The 11,749-nt window shown below is 36.8% G+C and overlaps 1 protein-coding gene across 16 annotated transcripts in view; it reads right to left on the bottom strand.

Moving 5' to 3' along the window:
• Positions 1-61: 61 nt before the first annotated feature.
• otofa (otoferlin a) overlaps positions 62-11,749 on the bottom strand; it is a 78,305-nt gene continuing 66,617 nt past the window's right edge. For 2 of the 16 annotated variants that reach the window (XM_082147427.1, XM_082147442.1), the window contains 17 exons: positions 11,573-11,727; positions 11,180-11,209; positions 10,917-11,051; positions 10,747-10,822; positions 10,184-10,323; positions 9,517-9,654; positions 9,306-9,443; positions 9,095-9,222; positions 8,816-8,986; positions 8,353-8,513; positions 8,123-8,265; positions 7,819-7,907; positions 6,479-6,577; positions 4,563-4,804; positions 4,208-4,386; positions 3,980-4,080; positions 62-1,240 (listed from right to left, as the gene is read on the bottom strand). In XM_082147427.1, the coding sequence (XP_082003553.1) occupies positions 1,054-1,240; positions 3,980-4,080; positions 4,208-4,386; positions 4,563-4,804; positions 6,479-6,577; positions 7,819-7,907; positions 8,123-8,265; positions 8,353-8,513; positions 8,816-8,986; positions 9,095-9,222; positions 9,306-9,443; positions 9,517-9,654; positions 10,184-10,323; positions 10,747-10,822; positions 10,917-11,051; positions 11,180-11,209; positions 11,573-11,727 (2,312 nt within the window). In that variant the 3' untranslated portion in view covers positions 62-1,053. Of the gene's footprint in view, positions 1,241-1,317; positions 2,267-2,977; positions 3,685-3,979; positions 4,081-4,207; positions 4,387-4,562; positions 4,805-6,223; positions 6,323-6,464; positions 6,578-7,818; positions 7,908-8,122; positions 8,266-8,352; positions 8,514-8,815; positions 8,987-9,094; positions 9,223-9,305; positions 9,444-9,516; positions 9,655-10,183; positions 10,324-10,746; positions 10,823-10,916; positions 11,052-11,179; positions 11,210-11,572; positions 11,728-11,749 lie in introns of those variants that run through there. The other 14 variants (XM_082147428.1, XM_082147429.1, XM_082147436.1 and 11 more) reach the window with 11 other exon arrangements.

Below are 11,749 nucleotides of genomic sequence, written 5' to 3'. Positions count from 1 at the left end.
GGAGCTCGACGTGTAGTTCTGCATCTCGGGAGAGGTACGGTGGCTATGAGGTGGCAAAATTGTTCAATGAAATCTACAAAAGTTAAGGATTTATGTATTTTAAAACACATCAAGTACTATATATTGACAAAACGTTGCCATTTTATCGTCCATTACACCCCCTTGACACATTTTAATGTAAGATAAAGACAAATACTTCTGGTATTTATAATGCTTATACTTGTTTGAATTAGGATTTAATAATAAAATATATACAAACAAGACGCATGTTCAAAGAATGATTTTAATTTGAGCCATAATATTATAAAGTTCACTTAATAGTTATTAAGTTACTTTAAGAAACATCTTAACACAAAATAGAGTAGAAAAATAAGGGTGTTCTTCAACTAAGGGCACTTTTAATACCCCTGGAGTAGATTTATTAAAACTAGCAAATTTCAACGTTTTCTTTACATATTTTAACCCATGACAATATAAGCCATCTGAAGTAAATAAACCATTAGGTTAGTATTGATTGTGCAGAATGTACCTTTTTGTATGACATTTCCTATCAAGCTTTAATTGTGTAAAATGTACAAAAATTATATTTATAATACACAAAATGTCAGCTATGAAATGAGCCTTAGCCATGGTCAAACACTGTATTCCATTAAAATGTCATTAGCATCACTTTTACCACAGAATGTTATTAAACACAATTCAAGTTGAGATGTGGTGGACCCTGGAAATGTTCATGACTTTCAGAAATTTGACTAAAATGACAATATTTCAGATACTGCATGCATAGACACTGTTAAACATTGTAATAAGACAAATTAACTATATTAAAGTTTTTAAGAGTTCACAGCGGCAAAAGGCTCATAGTTGAAAAAACACCCATAAAAAGCCTCTATACATACATACATACAAAAAAGAAAATAAAATGTATATTATGCCATGCATTTGTAAATAAATGTATTTGAATGCATATAATAAGCAGTGCTTCTAAGCGATGCCATTGATTTAAAAAATCTGTTTTGTGCATATTGTGCTGAAAGCAGGTGATTGATCAGTTTATCCTGAGATGTTGAAAATCTTCTGGATGAAAGCTGAAGGCAGAGAAAAGAACAGAAGGCCCAAAAAGATCAGCCCGGTTATGCTGAGCAGAGTCACCACTGTGGCCAACTTATACTGCCGCCAACCCATTATGCAGGTCACCCGTATTGGACTCAACAGCCACGACAGGCTAGTAGTTGGACGACTGTGTGAAAGAGAACAGGGGTTTAAACTATCTCACACACATACATGCATCCCCACACTATGGAAACAAGAAACATGTTCAGTTTTTATCTCAATGAGTTCATTTTATTGTCTTCATACTGACAAAAATAAATAAATCAATCCATATTGCACACTTGTGAACAAGAATTAAAAATACACTCTTTTTATATAAACAAGCCAAAATCAGTGCAAACAAGTCCATGGTCAAATGCCATTCATTAAATAGAGCAACAGTACATAGCAAGCAAACAAGTACACAGCAAGCAAAATCAACAGTAGGAAGTACAGGAAAGAGCATTCTATTGTTTTATTTAAACTTGAAATGTCAAATTAAACAAGGATAAACAACATTACTGTATCTTACTGGAGTGCAGAAGAATTGTGTCATGGACTGAAAGTGCAAACATCAAGGCAAAGTTTAATCAAATAACATAGTGTACTGTACGGTATATGAGGCCTGCAACCCTATCATAATATTTTTTTTCTGCAGCCACTGATGAACAAGTCATCTTTCTTAAGACAAAGTTGCATGCTTATTGTGCTTTTAGCAGCGACACGTACACGTCTAGACAATAACTACAAAATCCAAGAATTTGAAGCAATGCATTTATATGAACATTTGAACGGATACCAATAGCGCTAGTCCAGTTTAATTTCGTACCAAAAATAAACAGTGCTGCTTTCTCCATATGACTAATTATTCGTGAAATGTACAAATAGAAAGATAAATAAGATAATTGATCTTTTCCAGGTAAGACATGCAAATTGATACCGAAAAAGATTTTTGATACGTTATGCTTAGAGTGCAGCCTTTCTGACCCCTCTTTAGGCCCCAAGCAGCTTCTTGACCAGATAGCCTGGCATGCTGTAGAGAAACAGGCCCACCATGATCAGCAGCAGCAGAGCCACGATGATCTTGATGATGAGCCACTTGTAGCGGTTGCATATCAGGTAACGGATGGCCTTCAGCGGGCTCAAAAACCACAGGAAGGTGGTGTCAGGCCGGCTGTGATTGGAAGTGGTGAAGGGGTTGCAGGTAAGAGGTGGTGAGTTGAAAGGTGAAATCAGGGATGATGGAGGAAGAGAGGTAATACAAATGTTAGTGGTTAGTAAGATGATTGGTAACATGACTAAAAAGTTGTCAAATCTCTTAAAGGCATATTAACCATTTAAGCAATGACTTAAAAAGGAAAGTTTGTTAACGTCACAATGAACGTGAATATTGAATATTGCAGTGTTTATTATATATGTACATATATATAACTTCCACTTGCAATGACATCTCTTCTCTGATGACGTGTGCGCCAGCGCACACACAAGAGATCGCAGCAATAGCAAACCACAACAAGCCAATGATTCCATCAATTCCTGATGGGCAAAATCAAGCACCGCTCAATTTATTTTTTTATTTTTTTGGAGAAGCCGTTTCACTCGGATATACATCACAATAGGAAAGAAAAGACTATTGCAACTTCCATTTCATGCCGACTTTAATGCCATTCAAAACTTTTATGACTTTCTTTTGCTGAGCACAAAAGAAGATATTTTAAAGAATGTTTTTTGTTCATACAATTAAAGTAAATGGGGTCCAAACAACACATTTGTGTTTCACACACAGGTTTGGAATGACAAGAGGGCAAGTAAATGATGGCACAGTCTTAATTTTTGGGTAAACTATTCCACAGAGCTGGTAAAAACATTCGCCTAGGTCAGGGGTAGGGAACGTTGGTCCTTGATGGTGTGTTTGATTAGGGTTGACCATCCATTGCTCTCCAGGACCGCCGTTGTCTACCCCTGGCCTAGGTCTACCGTGTGTGTCAGAGTGATACTGTAACTTTGCAGTGGGTTGAGCTCAGAGCAGTAAAGTGACACATCAGGCAACAAAGGTAGGTCCAGAAAAAGCACAATAGCAAACAGTCAAGAATAAATATCATAAAATCCATAATAAATAATGGAAGTCATTGCCAAAAACAGACAACCAGAGGAAAAATGACCAGCAAAAGACTTGAGGTACCTCACAGCATGCAGCTATGCGGTAAGAAAGAGTTGGGATGACAAAATGGAAAACACCACAATCCCTCAGGTCCATGTTGTAAAAAATGGTACGAGAAACAAAAAGACAGAAATACACTGTGAATGGTGACATTGCACAGTTTGAGCTTAAAGGTTTGCTCAGAGAGAGACAAAAAGCAGAGAAAACAGAGGCAGTAAGAGTGGGCTACCAGTGATCTTCCCCTCTCTCCTCACGCCCCTAGGAGTTTCTTGACCAGGTATCCAGGAATAGAGTAGAGGAAGAGCCCAACGAGGAGGAGGAAGAGCAGCAGGGCCAGAGCCTTCAGGATCAGCCAGCGGTAGTTGTGCCAAATGAAGTATCGTATGGACTTCAGAGGGTTCATGAACCACATTAGACTGGTGTCTGGACGACTTTTTCCAAAACAGGAATGGGGGTTGAAATGAAGGAAACGAGCGGGAAAGGGTAGGCGAGGGAAAGGGCAGTCACAGGAGGAAGGAAGGATGTGAAAGAGGAGAGTGGGAGTATTAGAAAGGGAAGTTAACAGTTTCAGATGGGCATTCTTCACTGGACTTCATAGTAGACTTGTATAGTCTACTCTAGAGTATATCTTTTTATTCATAATCTGAAACTGCATTGGTTCTCAGATGTGCTAGGCACCATGTGAGCGGAAGCAAATGTGTGTAAATGAGCTGCTTTATATCTTACTTTGGTTTCTCAAGTGGCTCAGGTTCGTTCCGTCCAAGACCGACTGGACTTTTCTCTGCCTCCTCAGCTGTCATTAGATGGAGCTCTGCCTCCACTTTTCCCTGCAAGCATGACATGGTTTGAATGATAATGAGGTAACCTTAGCAATCATTCCAAATACACTACATGCTGGCTAATTATCAAGCAGTAGTAAAATAACCTTTAGATAATTGCATTGTATTAACTCACCGTGAGCTCAAATTCATCATTCTCATCTCGGGCCACAAATGGCCACCAGCCCTTCACTCTCTTCTGTTTGAAGATGGAAATGGTTGGCAGCTCATGTTCTTTGAGAACCATGTTGAGAGAGCACTGCTTGGCTGTTTTTGCCCCACGGGGAAACTTATTTAAGTCCAACTCAATCGCACCTGTGGAAATAAATCACAGGCAGCATAAAAAATATACTTTGAATGAAACACATGGACTTTTAAATGAGCACATTATTAACGACAATAATCAAATTACTCTTCAAACCTCAAATTATTTTGCTATACATGCAAATAAGTCGTAAATATCTAACAATATGTATTTTTTGTGAGCATACCCAGGAAATCATCTGCAGAGAAGTGATCAGCATCCCATACTTGAAGGGTGAGTCGAGCAGGAATCTTGTACTCTGTCTCATCCCAGGAAAACATGGATTCCTTCTTGGAGATGACTATCTTCTCCTCAGCCATTAGATAGTCAAAGGGGTAGACAAAGCGCCAGTTGAAGTTTCCCTCCCCAGTTAGAGAGTGATAATGCACGTCTGTGTCCTGTTTATCCTCCTGCTGTCCTTTCAGCCAACTGAGCAGGGAGATGATTTTCAATTGTTAGAAGTCGCACAATAATATTTTTAATATTTATGCAAAATAATATCCAAGCACGGTATACATATAGTCATCAATGACTTATTGTATGTCACATGACAAAACATGCACAAATGTTCTGAACATGTGTCCTTTAAAAGTGCATCTAGATATTTGTAAATGTGTGAAATGTATAGACAAAAATACTGAATAGACAACATGCATATGATAGCATTTATACATAACAAGTTGATGCTCCATACAGCATCAGGAAACTGAACAAAATAAAAGTTCTACCCCGTGGTCATTGCAGTAAGATGTTATTAAACATTTTATTGAAGTCTGAATTATTATATTTTAGGTCACACTTTATATTAGGGTCCAATTCTCCCTATTAACTATCTATTAACTATGACTTTTGCCTCAATAAACTCTTAAATACTGCTTGCTTATTAATAGTTAGTAAGGTAGTTGTTAAGTTTAGGTATTAGGTAGAATTAAGGGATGTAGAAAATGATCATGCAGAATAAGGCATGTAATATGCATGCTAATAAGCAACTAGTTAATAGTGGGAATTGGACCCTAAACTAAAGTGTTACCATATTTTATTATATTATAAAATGCAAAGACTATGTACTGTAGATCATCAATGCATGACTCAGAGTTATGTGCTTGTTACTCTTTGATAATATAATTTGAAAGAGAGTGCATGTAATTACAAAATAAATATACTCTTTAAATAGAAAAAATAGATGCTTGACCTGACATCTAGTCAATTATCTGCACTTAAGTTGAGAGGCTTGCATCTGCAGAGCTTTGTAGTCTGCCCCAACAGCATTACATTATATAGAGCTACTGTCTGTATTATGTATTTCTTTGAACCATTAGTAGCCAACTGTATGAATCAGATACATGCATAATTGTATGCGTAACTTTACAAAATAGATAGATTCATTCCTTAAGCAAAATGTTGGTATGCAAATGCCACATGTCAGATTATAAAAGTAGGTTTTGGCATGCAAACAGACATATCTTATGCTTTCATGCAGTAATTGTTACTGTGAAAGACATCTCAGTCCCCAAGACATACTAAACAAAAATGGCTCTATAAACCAAGACCATACCAGTTATTAAATATTACATTTAATATTAAATATACATTTTATATTAAGATTTGTATATGAATTATCAAGGGAATTTAACTCAAAAGACAATTGAATTAACGTAAATAATAATATCACATTAAATCTGAGGTTATAACTAGAAATCAGCATCATTTTTTAATGATATGGTCCTGTTTAACTAGGATCTGCATGGAAGGTGGTATTTAATCTTTGGATGTGAATGGAAGGGGCAGGTACAGATTTCTGCAGGCGGTGGGGAGAGCGGTCAAGCCATGCGATTGTATGGTCTTTACCCCCTGACATAGATGTCAGACATCTTCTCTCCTGTCATGAAAGCATCGTCCTCTAGAACTACGTCATCAGTGTTCCAAATAATAACACGAAGCTCAAAGCTAGATTACAGCACAGCAATGACGTGGGGGGCAGGGAGGGGGATAGACAAAATGACATCAAACGCAACAAGACAGACAAACAACAAAAGGAAACAGAAACAAACAAAAAAAGTTACAGATTAACCACACACTCTTCACACACCTGCCCATACCTACCCCCTCACAAATATGTCACTGGACTTTTCCCCTGTGAAGTAATCATCATCTTCCAGAATTACTTCGTCAGTATTCCATATTATCACCCTGAGCTCATATCTGGGAGATGAGTGGAGGGGAAGGAAAAGAATGGGATCATCATCTCACACTGTAAATATTGTTTTAACCTAAAAATGTAACTGGTTTGATTCAAATGAAAAATATTAGTTAAGATTATAATTTAATTTAGCCAAAGTAAAAAGGTAAAAACTGCTCCTTAAAGACTTGATTGACCTTTTTACTTTCTTAATGCATGTTCCTGGTCTTGTAATTGATTCAAAATTGCCTTCGTAATCAAACCGTTATAGTCTTCTCTTCCTCTGAAATGAGTTTCCTTTTTTAATATTTAGTCTGTGCGCACTGTTGGATATTGGTATTGAATGTGAAAATAGCTTTTTATGCATCATTTTAGCAAACTCACAGGTTTGGCTCTATTCTGTAGCACTCACTTTCACAATTCAATCCTATCCAGATAAAATCAGGATCCGCTGATTACATTTATTTCTACTTAATTATGCCGTGCATTCAGAAATGCATTTATGTCAATAAACTGCACATTTGGACTTTTTGCAATGCATGAATATAAGTAGGACAGTTTCACAGTTCAGGCCTTGGTAAAAACTGGCACATTCTTTAGATGATTAACATGAAAAAAATAAAGGCAGATGAGAGGTGTGAAGCTGGAAGAGTAAGTATGAGAGGAAAAAGAATAAGGACAGTGTGTTGTATCTACAAACTCTAGGTGAGAAAGAGTGTCATCTGTTTTGTAGCTGAATCACAGTAGTATCGCTGTAGTTAAACAGTTAAAAACTATTATAGTAAACAATTATATTTAAAAAAAGTGAGTCAAAAAGACATTCTGTAGTTTGGTAATTCGCCATTCACAGCTACTTTCTCCCAAAGCTTTTAAGTCATCCAAAGAATATTAATTGCACAAGCAGTCCAGATAACAAAGCAATCTGTTCCTTGCTTAAGGGTGTAATGATCTAAGAGTGAGAAAGTGGTTTAAGCATAACTGATTATTAAAGCTTCATATCTTTGTCTCATTTTCTTCAAGGCTAAACTCAGTGATGCACATATCAAAATGATATTTTGTTCCATGTACCTAGAGACGTTAAGGAAAAAACCTGTAAAAGATTATTGCAACATTATGCACACATGAAATATTAAAGCCTTAACTGCAACAAACTATTTGAGTTTAAAAGAGCATGAATAAAGGAAAAGCAGCAAAAGTTTCACTGATCCTGATTCAAAATGTGTTCAAAATGGAGTAAACTGAGACTTTGAACAGAATCATCTACCTCTTTGGTTTGCGTGGTGATATGTCAATGGCTGGTCCTGGTGCCGGTATATCCATAGGAAACATGTCCACCCACATTTCAATCCTTCCCTGTGAGATTATGAACGTTTGAGGAGTTGACCAGTTAGTTACAATATAATAATGACAAATTTTTCCTAAACGTTTTTTTTTTTTTTTTTTTGTGACGTTACATTTTTCATTTACATTCCCTCATTTATCAAGCACAAATAAACTTCTGAAAATGATGAACCTTAGAATATGTCCTTGGTAATAAGAGCTGTATTTTGTTGCACACGCATGCATACCTGCTCTATGCCTGGCTTGTCAGGGTTGAGGAGCGGCCTGGTCTCTACATGCTCAGGGATGAGTTTGCAACCAACACGTGGGATCTCCTCCCAATGCCTAAGAACAGTGAGAGCCAAGTGTTCTTCTGTCTGCTTCTTCAGACCTGTAAGACATACAAAATGGATATATTTTATATAAATAATAGGAGAAAAAAAAAACTGTACTCTGTATAAGCTCTTAAATGTCTCACCACTCTCATCCTCAATTTCTGTAAACCCAAGAAAGACGCGGTTTGCAACTTTGACGCTCCCACCAGGTCCATAGTGGGGTCCATCCAATTTGCCTTCTTTGCACAACTTAGCAAGGATCTGAGTTGGTTTCTGAGGGTCCCGCCATACATTGTAACCATTACTGTCAGTTAAAAAATATAAGACTGTTAGTTTAACACATTAATTCAGGGCAGTTCATTAAACAGACTTTACGATTGGCTTGGACAGATCAAAACTATTTTTTCTAGGTATGGCTGTTCTCTTGTCATATTTATGACATATGCAATTAATAATGATTAGTTAGATAAATTCATTGTCACATTATGTAAAATAAAGTAATCGATTGACAACCCCCAAAATGAAAATACTTTAGCAAGTTGTTCTATAAAGATTTGAGTGTTTCATACTCAATGTGTTGGTAAAATAGGAGCAGAGAGTACTCACACAGAGTAGTTGGATGCGATGCCACACGTGGCTCTGTGTTTGCTGTAGTATCTGTTCTCCAAATCAATCTTAGTCTCACCAATCAGGTCATCAGTTCCGACTAAATCCCAGTCATATACTGCCACAGTCAGCATGGACTCCATTGGGAATGTGGCCTCTATGTCAAATGACCTTAAGAAAAAAAAACAAAAAACATGAAGTGCTTTCAAGAAATGAATATGGTCTAGCTTGAGCTCAAACCATTGGTTTGGTTAGTTTACAATAGTATAGCCAACTCACTTCCCAAATACAGGATTCAGCTGTTTGGATATATAGTTCTCCTTGTCCCGAATCTCAGACTTTCCCAATCGAATGACTATATAAGGGTCTGCTTTACCATTTATATCTGCTGGATGCAGGTCTGTGGCCTGAGAAGAGAGTCATGTTACTTTAGCTGACACAGTACTGCACTAATAACACCTACGTATGATTCAGAGTTGAATTCACTTACTCTAATGATATAAATCCTGATGAGAACATTGATAGGGTCATTGTGAGGTGTGCTTTGGAACATTCCCATGTTCGGGTCAAATCCTGACTCCCTGGTGATCTCCTCAGACAGTGGTAGTTTATACATACAGAGTGATCCCTGGTTCACAAGGAGACAGACTCAAATATCAAAATGACATGTTCATACTCTAATTCTGAAACCTGATTCTTACCTTGAATCTGCCCACAATTCTGTCATCATCAACCACATTGTGGTCATCATCATCTCCAGCCTTTCCTCTATACAGGTTGAAGGTGTGGAGCCAGTCCTCAAAGTTACCATACTCACACTCCAGCTCTTTATTGTACACCTGAGAATGAGATAAAGACATTCATATTTATATTGAAATTTGATTAAATTGCTACAGATCACAGTTCATTTAGCTAATCAATTAAAAGTTTAGGGTCTGGATTTTTTTTAATTTATGTTTCTCACTTTCACCAAGGCTGCATTTATTTGATCAAAAATACAGTGAAAACAGTAATATTGTGAGATGATTTTTCAGCCGTTATAATTCCAGTCTTCAGTGTCACATGATCCTTCATAAATTATTCTAATATGCTTATTTCGTGCACAAGTAACATTTCTTATTATCATCACAGTTAAAATGGTTGTATCGCTTAATATTTGTGTGGAAGCCATGGTACTTTTCAGGATTCTTTCATGGTTAGAAAATTGCTAAAAAATCTTTCATGGTAAAAAAAACACCATTTATTTGAAATATACATTTTTTGACAATGAAAAAATTTAATTATTTATTCTAAATTAAAGTTCTTTATAAAGCAAGATAGAAAAACACCTCCAGCTGTAGACTAATATTTTCAAGAAGACGCACTAACCATAAGTTCATCAACTTTGGGTTTTGGAGGTCGTTTTTCTGTGCCATCCTGGTTCTTCTTTTTGTCCTTGGAGCTCTTCTTGTCTTTGCTCTTCTCCTTGGGTTTGGTGCCTTTCATAGGAAATTCATCAGCTTTGATCTCTGAGGTTATGGGTGAATGGACAAGTATAGATGGAAATGAGAAACGGATGAGCACGACACCTACGAGGCCAATTTGAATGGACGTTTGTAATGAACCATGATGTTTTCAAGCCATGAGAGCTATTTTAAACACTCAAACTGACATGGATTATGTATAATTTACAAGATGGATCTCTTCATTAAAAACATTAAATACTCTTCATTCATACATTAAAATTCAATTGAATTACTAGTAATATATGGAAAAATTTTATCCCAACTTTGAAATGTTTGTGTCCAACTTTCATGGCATGAAAAAAGATCAATACAAATGGTTTTAAGTCATGACTACAATAGTGATGGATATGGGATGACAGTGCTTATCAGAACATGTTCCTAACCGGAACACAACACCATGATGTCCATGTTAAGTGCTGTGGTTACCTGCACTCTCTGCTGCGATCTCCAAATCTTCTCTTTCCTCTGCCTCTGCCAGAGCTGCCTCCTGGGTTCTGAGATTCTGCATTCGCAGATAGTTAAAATAAAATGTTACAGTATATATCAAATGTAAAGAATCTTTACTAAGTTGAACTTAAAAGACATCTCCTCCCCACCTCCATCATAGTCTCTATTGAGGCAAAGTATTTGGACCACCAATCCAACATGCTCTCATCCGGCTCATCTTCCTCTACATCTTCTCCCTTCTTTTTCTTCTTCTTCTTTTTCTCTTTCTCCTTATCATCCTCGTTCTGTTGTCACAAAGGATGTTGTGATGTTTATTTGATAATAAATGTAATGTGTTTACAGTGATTCAATCCAACTTAATGAAAATGAAATCTAAAACATTTAAATCTGTCTACACCAAACCAAGACTTACCAAGTCAACTTTAACAACAGCATCGGTGGTCTACAAGGACAGGGCCACACAAAACATACATCAAATACAAACATCCACAATAGATTCTACAACAGCATACTAGCATACACATCACATGGCTGTTGTTAAAGTCGCCATGAAATCTGGAATGTGCACAATAAATCATTTATAATTATTAACATTATTGTTATTTTAATTTATTTATGTGCCCTTGTAATCTTTAATCAAAATAATGTCCCTAGCATCCTTTCTCTATCGCAATTTCCATTTCATGCCGACTTTAAAATGGGACATTAATCTTAAAGCAGTAAAACAAACAGAACCACAGTAGGAACAAGAATACTCAAAGCCAAGCAGTTTTCTAAAATATAACAGCATGGCACATCTACTCACAGCATCAATCTTGACAACTGTGTCCATCTTCTTAATGTTGGGTTCCGGGTCCATATTGACCACAATTTCACCTGAGGGATAAGAAATGGAACGGGAGTGGGGGCGGGAATGAGACGTCCCATTGGTGAGAGCCATGTAGCCATTGGCCAGTCTAGCTGGTGTGGGTAGGGTCATAAG

Source organism: Leuciscus leuciscus (assembly GCF_965113295.1).
Source record: "Leuciscus leuciscus genome assembly, chromosome: 19".
Taxonomy (NCBI): domain Eukaryota; kingdom Metazoa; phylum Chordata; class Actinopteri; order Cypriniformes; family Leuciscidae; genus Leuciscus; species Leuciscus leuciscus.
Note: the sequence above shows the minus strand (reverse complement) of the source record. Positions and strands in the feature narration are given on the sequence as shown.